The 18,920-nt window shown below is 52.0% G+C and overlaps 8 protein-coding genes across 8 annotated transcripts; 6 read left to right on the forward strand and 2 right to left on the reverse strand.

Moving 5' to 3' along the window:
- Positions 1–922: 922 nt before the first annotated feature.
- On the reverse strand, positions 923–2,116 carry POX_d05425 (uncharacterized protein; the record flags this gene model as incomplete). The annotated part of the gene is made up of 5 exons (XM_050114271.1): positions 923–987; positions 1,085–1,226; positions 1,581–1,678; positions 1,859–1,963; positions 2,056–2,116. The coding sequence occupies 5 exons, from the start codon at positions 2,114–2,116 to the stop codon at positions 923–925; spliced, it is 471 nt and encodes a 156-aa protein (XP_049969222.1).
- A 427-nt stretch (positions 2,117–2,543) lies between these two features.
- POX_d05426 (uncharacterized protein) lies at positions 2,544–4,867 on the forward strand (the record flags this gene model as incomplete). Its single annotated transcript, XM_050114272.1, has 3 exons — positions 2,544–2,833; positions 2,901–3,039; positions 3,098–4,867. 3 exons carry the CDS (start codon positions 2,544–2,546, stop codon positions 4,865–4,867), a joined length of 2,199 nt encoding a protein of 732 aa, XP_049969223.1.
- Positions 4,868–5,497: 630 nt separating this feature from the next.
- POX_d05427 (uncharacterized protein) lies at positions 5,498–6,217 on the forward strand (the record flags this gene model as incomplete). The annotated part of the gene is made up of 1 exon (XM_050114273.1): positions 5,498–6,217. One exon carries the CDS (start codon positions 5,498–5,500, stop codon positions 6,215–6,217), a length of 720 nt encoding a protein of 239 aa, XP_049969224.1.
- An 892-nt stretch (positions 6,218–7,109) lies between these two features.
- Positions 7,110–10,383, forward strand: POX_d05428 (uncharacterized protein; the record flags this gene model as incomplete). The annotated part of the gene is made up of 3 exons (XM_050114274.1): positions 7,110–7,426; positions 8,294–8,586; positions 8,699–10,383. 3 exons carry the CDS (start codon positions 7,110–7,112, stop codon positions 10,381–10,383), a joined length of 2,295 nt encoding a protein of 764 aa, XP_049969225.1.
- A 556-nt stretch (positions 10,384–10,939) lies between these two features.
- POX_d05429 (putative translation initiation factor eIF-2B subunit delta) lies at positions 10,940–12,664 on the forward strand (the record flags this gene model as incomplete). The annotated part of the gene is made up of 2 exons (XM_050114275.1): positions 10,940–11,608; positions 11,675–12,664. The coding sequence occupies 2 exons, from the start codon at positions 10,940–10,942 to the stop codon at positions 12,662–12,664; spliced, it is 1,659 nt and encodes a 552-aa protein (XP_049969226.1).
- Positions 12,665–13,155: 491 nt separating this feature from the next.
- POX_d05430 (uncharacterized protein) lies at positions 13,156–13,798 on the forward strand (the record flags this gene model as incomplete). Its single annotated transcript, XM_050114276.1, has 2 exons — positions 13,156–13,158; positions 13,226–13,798. The coding sequence occupies 2 exons, from the start codon at positions 13,156–13,158 to the stop codon at positions 13,796–13,798; spliced, it is 576 nt and encodes a 191-aa protein (XP_049969227.1).
- A 332-nt stretch (positions 13,799–14,130) lies between these two features.
- POX_d05431 (uncharacterized protein) lies at positions 14,131–16,251 on the reverse strand (the record flags this gene model as incomplete). The annotated part of the gene is made up of 3 exons (XM_050114277.1): positions 14,131–14,304; positions 14,384–15,854; positions 15,929–16,251. The coding sequence occupies 3 exons, from the start codon at positions 16,249–16,251 to the stop codon at positions 14,131–14,133; spliced, it is 1,968 nt and encodes a 655-aa protein (XP_049969228.1).
- A 704-nt stretch (positions 16,252–16,955) lies between these two features.
- Positions 16,956–18,039, forward strand: POX_d05432 (Phosphatidylinositol transfer protein PDR16; the record flags this gene model as incomplete). The annotated part of the gene is made up of 2 exons (XM_050114278.1): positions 16,956–17,643; positions 17,702–18,039. 2 exons carry the CDS (start codon positions 16,956–16,958, stop codon positions 18,037–18,039), a joined length of 1,026 nt encoding a protein of 341 aa, XP_049969229.1.
- Between the last annotated feature and the right edge of the window lie 881 nt (positions 18,040–18,920).

Genomic DNA, 18,920 nt, shown 5'->3' on the forward strand with positions numbered 1-18,920 from the left:
TTGGACTCGTTATGGTACTATGATCGCTGCATCTGGCGGAAGAGCTAGGTGATTCCAAAATAAGAAATCTTGAGCCACCGAGTGGGGGTTTACGCATTGACAGTATGGTTGGCTTGCTGATAAGTCTTCTGGCCGACCAGATCAAGGCTCGACGGGACGAGAACCTGGCGATTGCTTTCAGGAGTCCCTGTTGAACAGGCTCCGAGTCGAACATCCGTCCAGGAGTCAACCTTGGAAGCATCCAACTAGCCAACTCTACCTGGTGCCTCGGAGCCAATGAGGCCTGTAAAGGACCACACCCATCCGGTCCCTGAACCGGCCCTGATCGCCCACCAAGACCTTTCCCCCCTCGGTCTCCCGCGCGGTGTAGCGTATGGTGGAAGTCACGGTGCTCTCTTCACGGTCTCTTTCGAGCTTGTCCGGCCCTTTTCCAGCCCTTTTGCGAGCATGTGGTGCGGACCGTGGCGGTTGACCATTACCAAGGACAAGATTCACCCCGCATGGCCAACGCACTGTGAGCTTCCCTATCCTCTCTGTTCGTCGGAAAATGCTATTCGGCACCACTGATCTGTCGTGGGGCACGAGCTCCGTGGACGGAGTTCTGTGATTTGAGCTGTGAAAGTCTGGAATTCTCCAGGACCCTCTTCGGGATGGGTCCATGCCTGGACGAGCCATCCAGAGCAACCAGTCATTACAAGAGATGGATGCAGTAGTGAGGGGGCAACGATGACATGGACTCCATTCCAGCACCCCATTTTCTCAAACCCCACAAGAGAAGAGTCCAACGGGGATGCTCCAGTTCGCATGAATTCAACGTGCAGCAGAAGACTGTCCTGATAAGAAAACGGGAGCGGGACTGACATGTGATCATGGCCCCTCCAAATCCCAACATTTTTTGAAAGAGGATATCACGCCTCAGGCTTCAAATGTGCCGAGGCGGCGCCTGAGGCGCATGGCCCGGGCGACGTGGTTTTTCTGTCGCGTGACCTATTGAGCTGGACTGTATGTCGTGCTTCACAAGAGAGAGAGAGGGCTGTCCAATGCGCGCATTGTGAGATCGTCAAACTAATCCTGGTTTTTTTACCATTTGGCCGCTGGATCGACCCGACGCCTGCAGTAGTGCGGTCTGCAGGTAAAAAGGTGTCCATCGCGTAGAATCGCAGATGAATGGTCCAAGCGCGGTCTTGATCTGGGTGGGACTCGAAGGATGATGACAATTGAAGAACCTGCACATATTACCATTAGGTATTCTGTTCGATAGTCGCTGGCTTCTTTTGACTCAGCCGACTATGTAATGCTTTGAAGTACCCTTCCTGTGGTTCCCGTCAAATGACTCCATTCGGACACACTCGGTCGGCTTCGCCCGAGTCTGCCGCTTGTGGCGCCTTTCGACGGGATTCCGTGATGATCTATCGACGGACATGCCTGGGTCTTTGTCGGCTGGTTTTGCGATGGATCTTGACAAAGAGTCTGTTTTCGGCAGAAGGTCGATTGAGGCCAAACGGTCGGGCTCTCTGTCCCCACATTTGACTTGGGAGACGGCTCGGCTTGTGCTACGCATCTCATTCTAGTCAACTCACAAGTACTCTCTCATTGCTCCCATTGCTCTCATGCGACCATGCATATTGCCCTGGAGTACGCGTGCCAGTTGGGTACATGGTTGACGAGCACATCTTATCTTCAGATCCAGGTACAGACAAATTTTAATAACAATAGGCAGGACGACCATACTATCAATAGATTCAATTTCTATGAGCAGTGCCATTGTCAGATTTTGCAAGAGTCCCGAGTCAGGACTACACCAGCGCTCCACACTTACCTAGGTTTCTATACAGATGAACTGCCTAGCTCAAGCTACCTTGGAGGGGTTTTAGAGCAATACTGTAAGACCCAGGCAAACCCGCCCGTTTAGGTTGGGCAACTGTGCTGAATGGAGTAAAGTTATAGATATTGATAGGATGGACTGTTACAAAATAGAAAAGGCAGGACTTGGATCAATACTTTCACTCGGACACACCTCGAGCTACACCAAATAAAGTTCTGTTACCTTATGACCTAGCAGACGTTGCTTGCTGTTGGGGTTGAGAGACTCCTGGTGCCTAAATTGATTGTCCATAGTGTAGGTGGGAAATTGCTACATAGATGTTGATCTTCTTTCGCTGGTCAGTGCTGGAGACAGGCCCATTTTATACGACGGGTGGCGAAGCTCACATATTCGCTGGGCTTTCAAGTAACGTGGCGCGCACGGATGACTCGAGATGGACAAATCGAGCGGGTAGCCGTTCTTGGATCGAGGGCGGTACATCCTGCAGGCCAGTCTCTCCCTCCCATCGCGGGGCGTGCGCGCCACGAACACAAAAGAGCTTGTGGAGGTACCCCGTCTCAGCCAGAGAAAAAAAAAAGAGAGAGAGAAAGAGCCATTTCGCACTTGGCTATCACCGAGTCAAGTCTTCAAGGCGCATTGCATCCTTTCAACTATTTCCTGTCCTCGGCCAGAATTTATCTTCGCCGTGACGCTTTCGAGTGTGGTGCATGGCGCCACCATGGAGAACGAATTCCCGCCCGTGGCGGCCGCTGCGAACGCAGCGACAGCGCGACTTTCGCTGATGGGGCGCCTGTCAAGCAAATTCCGCATGAGACCCGCCGAAGACGATGAGCCGCAGTCGTGGTGGATTGCTTCAACAGCGATCCCGCTCGTGGCGGCAGCCACTGGCCCTCTTGCGAATGTCATGTCCATCGTGGCACTGGTGTCACCCTGGAGGAACACGATTGTTTCGCAAGAAAAAGGTCCGGCCGGCACGACGATTCAGCAGGGGTTCGATGACCCCCACTGGTAAGGATATACCAGCTCCCCTCCTCTGTCTTGGCAGATGACCGATTGATGAACGTGTGGTCCTTAGGGTATTAGCTTTGAATGCTGTGTCACTCTTCTGGGGTGTGGTGGGCAATATCTTCCTCCTATTTAATTTTACACAAGTGGTGCGGTATATCATTGCGCTTCCTGTGACGGTTGTTGCGTGGTTTCTTGCGACTGGTATCGTAAGTGATCCGTCCACTCGCATCAACCTGGGACCTGTTTTCTAATTCTCCACGACAGCTGTGCGGGATCACAGCTTCCCTCTCAATCTACGACCCACCGATCGCCCCCAATGAACTCTACTCCCAAGCGTATTGGAGTGCTGTCATTGCAGCCGTGCTCTACTTTATGCTGGGCAGTCTTCTGATGATCAACATGCTCGGTTACTTCCTGGGGAAATATCCGCAGCATTTCTCTCTCACGGATGATCAGCGGACCCTCATTCTGCAGATGACTGGGTTTGTGATTTGGTTGTTGATCGGTGCTGCCATCTTTCAAAAAATCTTGGGCATTGATTTCGCGGATGCATTGTACTTCAGTGATATCACGGTGCTTACTTTAGGCTTTGGCGATGTGGTTCCTCAAACCTCCGCCGGAAAGGGTCTCATCTGGCCCTATGCCGTGATTGGCATTGTGATGCTCGGTCTGGTAGTGGGCAGTATTCACCAGTTCGCTCGAGAGGTCCATTACGACAATGTCGTGCGTAAACATATTGAGACGAAACGGCAAGCCACGTTTGATAGATCTGTCACAATCGAACAGCTTCGTGATGATCCCACTATTCCCCTTCAAAATATCCAACTGGTTGGAAACCATGAGGCCTCAACCACCATGGATTGCCTCCCTCTCCGGGATAGTGCTGCCTTATCCCACCGTCCTCACAGTGGCCAGAATGGACATCATCGACACGGACCGGTCCGCACTACCATCCACGCCCTGAATCCTGTGCGCCGTCCACGATTGCTTGTCATGAGGGAAGAAAAGGATCGATTCATCGCAATGCGCAAAATCCAACACGAAACAATGCAATTCCGTCGATGGAATGACCTCGTCATCAGCGTCATTGTGTATGCATTCGTCTGGACCGGAGGCGCCCTGGTTTTCTGGAGTCTTGAAGACATGTCTTATTTTGACGGGTTGTACTTCTGTTTCTGCTCGCTCATTACCATCGGCTACGGAGATTTTACACCCAAATCCAATGCGGGGCGGCCGTTCTTCGTTGTCTGGTCACTGATCGCCATTCCAACCATGACCATGCTCATTTCTCAAATGAGCGACACGGTGGTGGCTGGATATAAGCATTCGGCGGAGAAGTTCAGTGACTATTTTGTCTTACCTCGCTTGGGAGTGTACCAAGAGACTCTTTCTCATCTGCCGCTCCTCAAGAGATGGATATCGGCTCACCAGGAAAAGCAGCGCCTCAATCGAGGCTTCGAAGTTGGCGTGGAAGCCAGCGAAAGCAATGAAACAGACTTTGTGACGCCCGGCTCGCAGGAGCATGGACCAGTTGTTCCCCTCCGTTCTCGCTCGAGTAGCGGTCACCCAATCCGTACACTCGAAGAGCTTGCGCGGGACGAAAATCCATCGCCCTATGAACTTGCACAGCAGCTTGCTTTTGCCATCCGTCGAACCACACAAGATGCACGAGAATTCGAACATAAGAGATATACCTATGAAGAATGGGTCGAGTTCACTCGGCTCATTCAATTCACAAATCCAAAATCCTGGCCAGCGCCATCTGAGGGTCCGAGTAGGTCGTTCCCAAAGGGGAGCACCAGCGTTGATGCTGATGAGTACGGGGTCTTGAATTGGGACTGGATTGGTCAAGATAGCCCGATGCTCGCCCATCAATCGGAGCCCGAGTGGATCCTAGACAGACTTTGTGAAAGCCTCGTCCGTTATGTATCGACACAGGAGCAAGGATGGGCTGCTGTACAGAACCAACCTGATGATGTGGCGGAACAATTTACTCTGAGGAAAGAGAGGGATTTGGGCATTGAAGACACTTGAAGCATTGGGCCCTCTCTCGAGTGATCGAATGCCTTTCAAGAAGCACATGATTTCACACCACTGGTGCATCGCGGCTCACTCTAGCCTTTGGCTTGTGGATTTGGATATTTGCATGGCCGTGTAGAAATCGTTCAGAATACATGCAGGGCCACACGATGGTCTAGGTTTCAACTCCCAAATATTCATCGTTGCTTGGTCATGGTCGATGCTGTCAACATGCTGTTGCAGTGGTTTCTTTGCCAATAATCTATCTCGGTCATCCGATGCATGATTGTGCACCTCTTCCTATAGCACAGTCAGGGAGTAGATCTTTCGTCCAGTTCAAGCCTTCAATGGGAAAATCAATAAAAAATGCTCTTAAGTAGACTGAGCGTTAGAATATCCCTGGGTCCTCGGCGGTGTCAAATAGTCTCAGGAGCTTTGAGCCAGGGCTGGTCCCCCGGACGTTACCCCACCAATCCAAAACATGAGTCGAGACCGATGCAAAGCCTCCATCCTGCTCTGCTCCTTCACACATGAGATGTGGTGAATCACAAAGTGCTTATACCACCTCCTCTCTTTTCGAGCGTTACGTAAACTGCCCCATTCTCTCCTGCCACGTCTGGGATTATTCCAAGACCAGTCGCCAATATGACCACGAACATCCCCGAGATTATCCTCTTGTGCCAGGATGCCGACTTTCTCACAGCCTTTGACGATGCCATGCACAACTATTGGCCTCAATTCGACCCCGGTCAAATCAAGATCACCAAGTTAAACTACCGTCTCAATATGCTCCCACCATCCGTCAAGTTCGATCTAGTGGTCTCACCCGCCAATTCCTACGGTCGCCTCGATGGAGCATTCGACCATGCCATCTCCATGACCTTTTGCCCACGAGACGACTACCATGCGCTCACTCGCGCCACTCAGACAGTGCTCTACGACAAATGGCGTGGGTTTGCGCCCCCAGGCTCGTGCACTTTGGTCGAATTTCCAGAAGACCTCAAGCAGAACCCCATTGGTTGTCACTGGGTCGCAATTTGTCCGACAATGCGAGAGCCCGAGAACGTCAGCTGGGATCGCGAGTTGGTGTATGAATGTGTGTGGAGCTTGCTGTGCCAAGTCGAAGGACATAATCGGCATATTTCAGAGCACAAAAAGATCAGAAGCATGCTCATGGTGCCATTCGCTGCGGGAATCGGGAAAGTCAGTAAAGCACGCTGGGCGGGACAGACTGTTTTGGCCATGAAGCATTTTGTGGATGCGCTTGAGAACCCTCAAGTTTGGGGTTCCTTGCAATGGGATACAATTGAGAAGATCGATAATGAGGTCCGGGTGACCTGGGATGAAGGACAGCAAGCTGATTAGTTTTGGAGTCTGCCAAGTTTCGTAAAGATGCAGAGTAATCAAGAACTCGTGTAAGGCTCCTGCTCCGGAATCATGTTGTAGATTGACCTTTTAGAGCGAGCGGCTTCCCATTGTGAGTCTTGGAGATAAAAAAAGACGTATTTTCCGGTGGAAGTTTCCCAGCCAATCCGGTCGCTAAGTTGGGCATGAGGAGAGAGTCGATGATTGTTGGTGCTCATCGGAGGTAATGGATGAGGCGAAAAGACAGCCCAGTTTCTGGGTGAACCAGAATATTTATCGCGTCTTGATACTGTCACTGCATTTGCCTCCACACGAGGAGCAAAGATCGGCCCACGAATGGTAGTGAAACATTTCTAGACCACCATAACGACTGGAGTCTCTAAAGAGAACATAGGAATCTGAATATTTGTGATTGCCGTGATCGTGTTTAATCAAGCTCCCCAGATCATAATTAGGAGCTAAATCTGAGAGGAGGGATGACACGACTCGCTCTTCCAGCAATCAGTGTATCCTGAGATTTCCAAAATCTGAGAATTCACCGTGTGAGTTGAGAGGCACTACAGTGCTGAAACTCCAGTGGCCTGTACCTAGTAGGTGCTCGAAATACTTCATTTGCTGTAGAATGACCCAGGAAAGGCTACATGCGTGTGATAAACGGGGTCGTCATAATCATATCACGATGTCGCCTCAACCGCCACTCACACTCTGTGTCTGTTTATTAAGAGCTCCATGACGAAGTCATCAGTTCTCGTTGTCTTTGAGAGCATTTGATTTCTCCTATTTGAGGAAACGCAAATTGGAAACCGATCTTGGTGGGTACTGTCAAGTCCAACAAAATCAATGGGAGCTTTAGAACTTTGCTGACTGAAAAGTCGTCTAGTACATCAACATCATGCCGTCCTCCAAGACAGACACTGCGATGCGGTTCCCGGCGAGCGAACACCAACAACGCCGGATTTGGACTACCCAAGACAAGAAAGCTGCAGCCAGGGCAAACAATGAGCTCGAATATGGCAAGAATAAATCCCAGGAGAGCACGGCTTGGTCTCCGGAGCAAATGCTTGAATCCCACATGAACGCGGCGGGCAATCCCGAGCCCGACCCAGCAACTTTCGGCGATGGAGCCAAAGCCAAAGCGAAGAACAAGTCGGGTCAAATGGAGGAGGCAGACATGTTCGAGGCGATGAATGCGGACACAACTCGATTTGAGTAGGTTACTGGCAAGTCTGGGGCAATCTTGGGCATGCACTTTAAAAAACAAGAACAAGAACTCAGACTGGGCCACCTAGTCTTCACACTTCACTCGTGATGCACACACCGAGCTTGTTTTCAAGACAGATGATAGGATATTCTTGTATGATAGACATTCGTACAATGTGACCCAACACAATTCAAACCGTTTTGAACAAGCTCGAATTGAGGTTCCACAATGACATTTGAGTAAGATCCACCCGTGACCGAGGTTTCCACGTAGATGCAACTTTAGCATGGGGCACGTTAGGTTCATCGGGCGGCCATCAATGGACGCATTGCCGTAGCAACGCCCACCGTCAAATCGCCCGCTTCATCAACCGAAGCAACCATCCCCGGCGCTGTTGATAAGCCGATGAGGAGGTCATCGTTGTGTGTCGTGTGGATCATTAAGATCATCTTTTCTCCGACATATTGATCTTGCCCTCGCAGAACAATCGCATCCCAGATTCTCCATCAATATGATTCACTGAAGCAGCGTGTCATACCGATCTATACTCTTGTTTACTGGCCTGCCACTCTCCGCGGGGACCACCACACGCTCAAACAAGAAACCACAACCAGTCGGGGCAGATAGAAGCAAACAATCGAGAATTTTCACCACTGTACGCATTGATCCCATCTTACTACACCTCTCCTTGCACACCATCTCAACACTATTCGACGCTCGTCGACCAACGATCAGGTTGGTTCGACTCGTGCCTTCACTCCCTCCCCCACATTTCACGCCATTCAACCCACCCCCAGCAGTTGCATGTACTCTCATTTGGTCGAACGACGATGCGATGCCGTCAAAACTTGGATGCATTTATTAAGGAAACACAGCGGGGAGATGGCGCTAGATCCGCGATTCTACCGACACCTCGGCCACGGGCATGGGCCTGGCTCGATTTCGTCTGCGACATCGTCCGAATCCTCTGCATTTACCGGAATCACATCGCCTAGCATGCTTTCGACATCGGCCTCTGCCGCAGTTATGCGATCAACGGCATCCAGTCCTTCCCTTCGAGCTCGAGAGAGCGTATCCGTGCCGATCAACCATCAAGATGGAGTCGCAAGCCCTTCACCTGGCGGCAACGTGCGAGTAGTGGTTCGAGTTCGGAAATTCCTTCCACGAGGTATGGTAAAGAGCAGCAGCTCGTTGAGTCGCAGTGGTGTCGGCCACATGCGCCGCGCCGCATAATGACCGGCAATAACAAAAAATGTGCAAGGCTGACTGAGTGACCACAGAGATTGAACGTCAGGCAGAATGTTTGATAGAGATGAACCCTGCAACTCAGATGACGCGCCTTAAAGCGCCCAGACCAAGCCCAGATGATCGCGGAAAGCCGAAATCTCAAGCACGAGGAAAAGTCCTGGAGGATAAATCATTCACCTTCGATAACTCGTTCTGGTCACACGATGAGCGAGATGATCACTATGCGCACCAAGAAGACGTCTACAACTGTCTAGGAGAAGAGTTTCTGGATCACAACTTCGAGGGATACCATACCTGCATCTTTGCCTATGGCCAGACGGGATCTGGGAAAAGTTACACGATGATGGGCACCCCGGAACAACCTGGCTTGATCCCACGAACCTGCGAGGACTTGTTCGAGCGGATAGAGTCCTCGCCATCTCCGGATATCAGCTACAATGTCCGGGTGTCGTACTTTGAGGTTTACAACGAACACGTGCGGGATCTTCTAGTTCCCAGAACTGACCCCCCTCACTATCTTCGAATCAGGGAGTCTCCATCGGAGGGTCCCTATGTCAAAGACTTGACCGAGGTCACAGCGAGAAATTACAACGAACTGATGAGATTCATGCGCAAAGGTGATGTGTCGCGTACTGTGGCGAGCACCAAAATGAACGACACGTCCTCGCGATCTCACGCCGTATTCACCATCACACTAAAACAAATACATCACGATCTCTCTACGGATGAGACGACGGAACGAACAGCTCGCATTCGGTTGGTTGACCTTGCAGGCTCCGAGCGTGCCAAGGCGACTGAAGCAACGGGTGCACGTCTGCGTGAAGGCTCTAATATCAACAAGTCCCTGACCACGTTGGGTCGAGTTATTGCAGCTTTAGCTGACCCAGAGAAGATTCGAGGAGGCCGAAAGGGCAAATCCCTGGTCCCATATCGAGATTCAATCCTGACTTGGCTCTTAAAAGACAGTCTGGGCGGTAATTCCAAGACAGCCATGATTGCATGTATCTCTCCCGCCGATTATGAGGAGACACTCTCGACCCTTCGGTATGCTGATCAGGCAAAACGCATCCGAACCCGCGCTCGTGTGAATCAGGACCATGTCTCTGCTGCCGAACGTGACCAGCAGATCGCCGAGATGGCCGAGACTATCCGTACTCTTCAGCTGAGCGTGAGTCAAGCGCATGCCAATGCACGTGCAACCGAGCAGCAGGACGAACGGTTGGAGGAATACCAACAAAAGGTGGAGAAGATGCAGAGACTGATGGAGGAGACGAAGATGGTCAGCGAGTGCAAGATTCGCCAATTACAGACGGAGAATGAAGCTCTGCGCATGCATCTGAAGCTGGCACTGGAGAGTTTGAAGAATCCCATTCCTGCTGTGGCACTCGGATCGCCTGAACCATCACTGGCCGAGGAGGATCACAACCAGCGGGGTCCGGACGGGTCTCCGACCATCGGTCCACCAGAATCGGAGCCAGAGATTTGGGAGGATGAGGACGAGGACGAGGATGACGAAGATGACGACGACACGATTATTTTTGGCAATGACGAGAACGATGCATATCAGATGCAGGAGCGCATGCAAGACCTACTCGGTGATCTCGGCATGTTCAAGCGTAAACTTGCCTCTGACCACGAACGCTGGCGACCTACCAGTGAGCATTTGGGTGTCCGAAAACGCCGAGTGCTCGGCAGCGTTACTTCCAACACTCTTTAATTACTGATCCTTTGGTTTCGATCTGTTCCGTTCAAGCGTGTACATTGGGCGTTGGTGGCGGAACTAGTTGCTACGGTCGTTATTGAGCGGAGCACCTTCCTGTCTTCTGGTGGCAAGTATCCTATCATAGCGTCGAGTTGGCGGTTCTTTGTCCTGATTGCTTTGCTGCCACTTCTTTGTGATCCTTTTGTGATATTAGCGAGAGATTCCCTGCTACGAGTAATGAAACCCGAGATGAATCCCTGATACCCAAATGCCCCCCCAGAGCTGGCCGAGGTTGTATGGTTATTGCATATCGTATTTGAAGAGTATGAGACTTCGAAGAGAGCCTCGTATAGCCCAATCTTCAGGAATCTAGTTTGACAGTCCCCAAGTCCAGAGCAAGAGTTCCTCGAAGGAGCTGCAGATGCGGAGGCGGAGATTAGGGCAGGTGCGCCGCGCGGTGGGCCGCTTATGGCATCACTGCTTTTTCTCTGAGTCAACTCTTCTTCCCCACCAAGCGATCCAAGATCCTGAACGCAGCCCCGTCGCGCTTCGAGAAATTGAGCCATTCACCATGGTTGACCCTGTTGATACGGCTCAGACACACTCACCCGTCCCTTCGTCCGCGCAAGCGCAGCCCACTCCCACGGGTGACCGCGCCTCGTCGCAGGCGACCAAGTCGCTCCCAATCCGCGAATCCAAGGGCGCAAAGACCCCCGCCTCCGCGGATAATCCAGATGGAAAGAAACGTGATGGATCAAAACTTTCCGCCTCCAACGCTGATGCTTCGAGTGCTGCCGGCGGCGAAAAGCCGCTCACGCCCGCGGAGCTGAAAAAGAAGGCCAAGGCAGAGAAAGCGGCTCGTCGTGCAAAGGAAAAGCTTGCCAAAGAGGGCGGGGCTGGTGCTGCAGGCAGCCCAGCCTCTGGAGGTCCTCAAGGTCGGCCGCCTGCCACGCCAAAGAAGGACACATCTGGAGCGAGTATGGGACAAAAGGGGCAGAAGGCGATGCAGTCTCGCCGTGGATCTGCCCCCACCGGCCACGCAGGTGACGAGCCGGTGAAAAAAGAGGACAAGAGCGTCGCGGTATTTGGACACCTCTATGGCCAACCGCGTCGGACAACTATTGCTGGCGCTGGTAAGGAAGTGCATCCTGCAGTATTGGCGCTCGGTCTACAGTTGCGGGATTATGTTGTGTGTGGCAGCAGTGCCCGCTGCGTGGCCACACTGTTGGCCTTTAAGAGGGTAGGTCTTTGACGGCTATTTCTCGGCCTGAGTCTCGATAGAAGATCAAATTGCTGATAGTTGCAGGTGATCGAATCATACACAACTCCCCTCGGAACCTCGCTGTCCCGCCACCTGACCACGCATCTCTCCCACCAAATCACATATCTTTCGACGTGTCGACCTCTTTCCATCACACAAGGTAATGCGATCCGGGCGCTAAAGCTTGCGATCTCTTCTATTGATCCATCGACTCCGGAATTGAGCGCCAAGGCCACCCTTTGCGAGTTCATCGACAATTTCATCCGCGAGAAAATTACTGTTGCCGATCAAGTCATTGCGGCAAGCGCCGCGCAGAAGGTTCAAGATGGCGATGTCATTGTTACCTTTGCGGGTAGCTCTATCGTCAAACAAACTCTGCTCTCTGCGCACAAGGAAGGGAAGAAGTTCCGGGTGTCAATCATCGACTCGCGGCCACTCTTCGAGGGAAAGAACATGGCTCGCGCACTCGCCAATGCAGGCTTGGATGTGCAGTATTCTCTTGTTCATGGCATCAGCCACGCCATCAAGGATGCCACCAAGGTTTTCCTCGGGGCTCATGCTATGACCAGTAATGGCCGACTATATTCTCGCGTGGGAACTGCGCTTGTTGCCATGTCTGCCAAGGAACGTGCCGGCGGTGTGGAAGTGCCTGTCATTGTGTGCTGTGAGACTGTGAAATTTACCGATCGTGTGGCCCTGGACAGCATTGTCGTGAATGAAATTGCCGACGCCGACGAGCTGGTGTCCGCTCAGCCAGCACAGCAGCTCACCGGCGTTACTGATCCAGTGGCCCCCTCCAAGCCCGACAACAAGAAAGGCGGCAAAAGCGCTGCCAATGCGCCAAAACCAGCCACTTCGGCCTCCGACCTCGACACATCGTCTTCTCCCCTGAGGAATTGGAAAGAAAACTCCAACCTGCAACTTCTCAACATCATGTACGACGTCACGCCCGCCGAGTATGTCGACATGGTAGTCACCGAGATGGGAAGTTTACCACCAAGCGCTGTCCCGATTGTCCACCGAATGACCGAATGAGCATGCGCTGGTTAACGACAATATAATGGCCGCCCGAGGGTGTGGTATAAACGGGTTCAGTTGGCAGATTTTTATCAAGGACTTTTGCAAGTTTCTCTTCTTCTTTTCCTGGTGCTTAATGACCTTGGCTGAACATAGCGCTGGTTGGAACAATTGGGTAAATTGGGTCTTCCGTGAAAACTTTTATAACTTGCTCGTGTCTCCTTCACTTTCTGGATCATTTGTACAACAATATAGAATGACTTTCAAAGAGGCTCAGATTAGGCGTCACTAGAAAGAATGAGCCCTCCCATTGGCTTCGTTTGGACTCTCGATCACATCGGCCGGTGAGGAGGGCGGTATGTGATATTCGGCATTCTGCCGTTCCTTCGTGTCAACAATCGCCGCAATCGTGGGGGCACGATGCGCGCTTGATGTGTGTAATGAAATTCATCCCCCGCTAATTGCACTTGCCACGACGTAGTACAATAATCAAAGAGCGGGCCGTCAAAATGGTCAGTCCTCTCGAGTCGAAATCAAACTATCTGACCATGTGAACGTTCAACGCTAATACCCCATCAGAGCAAAGATTCCTCAGCCACGTATCTTCACATGCACCAGCCCAGGCTAGCTGACCTCTTCGAGGAATTCACTAGACCACACCTTTCCGCCGCAGGCATCTCGTCCGGCTCTGCACAGAGTCTGGCCCCGCCACCAGGCGCTCATCAAGCCGCCAACGCCAACACCGCCGCCTATGGATTCACTTCCCCCGCGACCATTCCCTCTTTCCTCCCCATTGAAGACATCTACCTGCAGCCGCAGTACCAGCCGTCTAACCCAGAGGATGAAGATGATGTTGTACCGGATCAACATGCTGCGTTTGGTATCGCACGGGCAATGGAGCGCAGACGTGAAGCGATCTGGAGGGATCTCGGCCTCGAGGCTCTGGTGAATGGCTACGGGCACGGTGGGGGTGGCGCTGGATTGACGGCTGCAAATGGTGGTGGTAGTGGCGGCGCGGGAGGTGCGATGTCTGGATCTGCGGCGACTTTGCGAGGGAGTAGTGGTGGGGCGGCGGCTGCTTCGTCGGCTGCGGTGCGAGTTCGCAATGAAGGGAGGAAGATGGGTGGTCGGCGGGTGGTCAATATGCGCTGAGAAGGGAGGGAGGTTGCTGTTGTGCTTGATACATTTGAATCCTTATAGTTGTGACTCCCGAGTTGTGAGTCCAAGATGGAGTTTGGGGGGCGGATCGCTTTTTGCCGAGCGTTGAGCTACGATACCAACATTATGGGAATGCGTTCATTTTAGTTTTAGAGGGTGGGTTGGTTATTTGTTAATTTCATTTGAAGCGTTGCATGCATTGAAAAACTTGAGCTGGACCTGATTTGGTTTTGTCGGTCCATGCAGTCCAATACAAAGCCCGCGAATGCCCGGGTATTATGCAATAAATTTATCTTGTTCTTTTCAGCACCGAAGACGTTGACTGCCTAGATGCGGTTGATGTCCACACGAGACCGTTCGTAGAGCTTATGGTCGAGCTGCTTGGACTCGCGCTCCTCATCGGTCACATTCCGGGGGTGAATGGCCATTTGAGCAAAGGAGCCGGCTGCTTTGCGTTTGGACAAGGTGCCCGGATTGATCACCAGGACGCTGTCCACAACCTAAATTTTCATGGAGACGGGTCAGTGGCGCCAGGGGGAACGAGTCATTCGACAAAGATATACTGAGAGGACGGCTTACCTTTACAAAAGGCGGAAGCATGCTAGGAACGATCAGGATGTCGGGTCGGACGTTCCACCACTCGCCCAGCTTCATGTAGGGGATATCGAGCATGGCGCCAGTACCAAGGCCGGTATCCGAGCCGGACTTGGGAAGATTGGCGCGGGCAGTAGGGGGGAAAAGAGGGAAGAAGTGGCGTTGCTCGACAAGGTACTTTGGGAGACGAGTCAGCAGGTTGCCCTCGGCGGGCCTACCCTGAAGAACCTCTTCCCGACGAAGCTCAGAAAGGACATCGTGCGAACACATGCCCACCACAGTCTCGTTGAACGACAGCGTGACAGGGTTAGATACCATGCGGACCTGCTTGGGCAGACCAAGATCTTTCTTGAGAAGCTGTTCTTGTGGCCACGACACGTGGCGACTGATCATGTCGCGCACAGATGGAACAATCACAATGGTGATGCTCGGTACGGCCTGAGCCAGGCGCGATAAAGGGGTCGATATGCAATGGCGGAAGACAGTGGTCATTGTCATCGTATCCGGGTCGACTCCCTTGATCTCTGGCAAGTCAAAGTCGCCAGTAGCGAGCAATGGATGTTCAATGTCCAGGAACGGGCCCAGAAGTACCAGAGCATCGGCGTAGCTATCGCCAGCCTTTTGGCAAAGTTCCCGCAGACCTTCGAAATCAAGATTATCGTCTGTCGTGTACGGTCCTGCCGCGACCATGACATTGAGTGGTGAGTTGGTTCCGCTGCTTTCCAAGCGCTCCGCAATGTTATCCAGTGTGACTGCCGAAGAGGCAGCGGGAGGTAAAAGTGGAATTGGAAGAACTTCTTTGACAGTGAAGTAATCTCCACCGGGGTTGATTCCCCGAAGTGCGACGATTTGACCCGGGAAGAAATTCAAGGAGGGTACAGAGTCCACTTTGAGTGGAACCCGTCTTCCAGCGCCAGTTCGCCGTGACGTCTCGAGTACCAATGAGGCTGGGTTCAGTTTGCCTTCCAAGGAGTCCGATGCAATTCGACCGACCGCAATGATTTCGCTCGTGCTTTGTGTCGCGGCACTGCCGAATGTGATATCATCCGAGTCATAGTGCTTTTGGAAGATGGCCGCAAACTCGTCGATTCGATCGTCGAGAATCTCCGACGCCTCTGAAAGACGCATGCCCATGGGTTTGTATCCGAACTTCTTGAGATCCGTGTTCGCAGTCGGTCGGATGCGTGCTTCGGCGTAGGGTGCCATTGGGGCTTCCGCGAGAGATAGGTGCGCATTGAGTGTCTCTATCGTCTGGCCTGGGTTCGGTCGCTCTGCAAAAGACACTGCAGGGCCGTTGGCGACAGTCGTCGGGGTCTTGGTCCCAAATGGTGTCCCCGGTTTCTCCAGTCGACCGACTTTCGGTGTCGCAGGGGATGTGAACTCGGACTTGCGCTTCACGGACCCAGTTCCGTTTATTGTCCGAGTGCTGGCCGCACTGGGAGTCAATTCGTCCAGCCTGTCAATTCCAGCAAATCATTAGATCCAAGTCTTCACACGCCACAATTCCCCCATGCCAAAAGGCGCACTCACATCCCAAACACATCGGCGCCTGTTGCCGCACGCGGTGTTGCTGTGACGGTGCTCCTTTTCTCCGTCTGTCGACCGAGCTTGCCGCGGCTTTCGCGTTCCAGAGCTTCCTGAACATCCTGCTTGAAACCGCGAACTGTGTCGATGCTCAACTTGAGCTCATCGCCCATCTTGATACTGTATGACTCCCATTTGTAAAACAGCTCCTCTGGTGTGATCAAGTGGATTCTTAAAATAGATTGTAATTCGGCGAGGATATCCTTGGGCAGGCCATCGGGGAAGTTTGCCGCAAAAAGCTCATTGAGCTCTTTGGTCGTATCTGACATGTCCGTGATGGTTGACTGCCGACTCTGCGACGAATAAATAAAGGCTCGAAGTGGTGATGTGTGTCGCAATGTAAACTGAGTACTGCTGTCGAGCACTTCCGGCCGAATGAGACCGTTGGACGCGTAGCACGCGTCCGAAAGGCACCAACGGAACCCGCGCGCGGGGGGGCAATCTGCCGGTCATGAGGTGCTGACATAAGCCCATTCATCGGGCGGTGGCAGGGCGGTGAGTCTGACAAGTTCTGCGGGTTGTCAAGAACGGGACGGGACCAGTCAGAAAGAAGTCGTGCCACGGACATGAGGTGTCCACAGCCAATCGCTATACTTCAACCCTTTTTCAACAAGGTAGGGTAAATTATTTCGTTCAGGCTCAGGTCACCATCACCAGGGGTAAGTTCGTACTAAGAAGACGCTTCTGGGCATTAAACCCTGTAAGATCATTCTTCGTCATCAATCATTTATTGTATCCCAAGAAGCAAGCATTCGTCAGTGGCCACAGGTTGTTAGTCACTTCACTCGTAAATGAGTGGAGCTCCGTTGCGGAACCCGGAGGCTACCCGACTTGACCTTTTGTGCTCAACCGAACACAACAACGGTCATATTTGAGCAGCGGCTAACTCAAAAAGGGGCACACTCGAACTGAGCAACCGTTGAATATAGTCTTGTTGTTCTCATACATCTCCTAAGCTCTGGTCCTGAAAGCAATGGCTGTCAAAGATTCTACGCCAGACCAGGGTGCTGGCTCCTCGCCGAATGGCGCTGCCCCTGGCATCGTTCAACGACCTCTCACCCAACCAGCCGACGGTGCCAAACCACAGTCGCCACCAAATTTGACTCCCGACCAACAGGCCAAGTATGAGACTGTATTGAAAACAGTTTCTTTGTGGGCCACTGTGCCAATCAAGGCTGAAAAAAATGCTCCCACTGAGCCAATCACGGATGATGAGCGCATGTGGTTAACGCGGGAATGCATCCTCCGATACCTGCGCGCCTCCAAATGGAACATCTTTGAGGCCGAGACTCGGCTTCAGAAAACCTTGACCTGGCGCCGGGAATACGGCTTGGACAAGCTGACTTCTGAGTATATCTCTATTGAGAACGAAACAGGCAAGCAGGTGATTATGGGATACGATATCCACGCCCGGCCTTGCTTGTATCTTTTGCCTTCCAACCAAAACACCGAAAGGAGTGATCGTCAGATCCAGCATTTGGTGTTCATGCTGGAGCGGGTGATTGATCTGATGGGACCCGATCAAGAGACTTTGGCCCTTCTGGTCAATTTCAAGGAGACCAAATCGGGTGAAAATGCCTCTGTGGGCCAGGCCAAGCAGACCCTGGACATCCTGCAGAACCACTATCCCGAGCGATTAGGCCGTGCCTTGGTGATCAATGGTAAGAGAGCAGATCCGTAAACCCTATACCCTCCGGCTGACTTGCTTGACTTTCTCAGTGCCCTTCCTTATCTGGGGTTTCTTCAAGTTGATCACACCGTTCATTGATCCCAACACTCGTGAAAAGCTCAAGTTCAATGAAGACCTGCGAGAACATGTTCCCGCAAGCCAGCTTATGAAGCCTGTCGGCGGTGAGCTCGAGTTCAAATATGACCACTCGATCTATTGGCCCGCGCTCAACGAGCTCGCCCAACAGCGACGCGATGCTTACCGGGAGCGATGGATTCAGGGTGGTAAGCAAATTGGAGAATATGAGAACTTTCTCAAGGGAGTCGACATCCCGAGTGTGTCTCAGGACACAAACACCTCGGTGACTGGCGCCACGTCTTCAAGTTAAAGTTCTCAAATGAACTTACTCTCGGGGACGGGGGTGATCCACATATCTACTTTGACAAATTCTTCTCAAAAACAACATCGGCACGATTGTGCAACTCTTGTACTTATTGATAGATGATACCTCTTGCATACTGCGAAGATCTCCTTTTATTACAGAAGCTCTTGATTTCTCGCGTTGTCAATTACAAGCTACACTCTTTTCTTCGTAATTCTCCCTGTTTTCCAGGCTACTCTGTTGTCGGTCGTTCTAAAGTCTCTACTCTTCCTAACGTGTAATAATCAGTCGACTCAACCCTGCGACTGTCCGTCTTCGATTGCGGAAATAGGAAGTGGCAGTCTTAACTCTGCTTTCAATGGGATAATAGCCAAAGACTTGCACGAAAAACGCGAGCGGACCAGCAGTACGTAATATTCGTCTCCTTTGTCAACTTTTTCTGAAGTCTACTGTGTTGTTCTGCTCATAAACAGACCGGTGCGCTATCGATGGAACGGGGCAGGGCCGTCTCGGCCTGCCGCCAGTCTATTAATTAACCCAAGCAGGCAGAGGTGCACACTATATTGGCACGATTGATGACCCTGTTTTTTCTAACAAATGCGCAGCATCGAATGGAATGAACCTAAATGCTCTTTAGCCTAACGACCTGGAAGAATGGGACTGCTTCACCAAACCAAGCTACGTACTTTGACCACTCCGACGCTAATGTCCTTAGCGGTCACACCCTGTTTGGCACTCTGGAGACCAGCGAGACTCGCGGTCTTGGATATATCGCCAGACCAATCAATCGAGTCCCTTCAACCTGGTCATCAACCGCATACATTCAGCAGCTTAAGTACAGGACCTCATTCCCAGAAGTATACATACCGTGACTGGAAAGCTCGCTG

This window comes from Penicillium oxalicum, chromosome IV, assembly GCF_001723175.1.
Source record: "Penicillium oxalicum strain HP7-1 chromosome IV, whole genome shotgun sequence".
NCBI classification, from domain to species: Eukaryota; Fungi; Ascomycota; class Eurotiomycetes; order Eurotiales; family Aspergillaceae; genus Penicillium; species Penicillium oxalicum.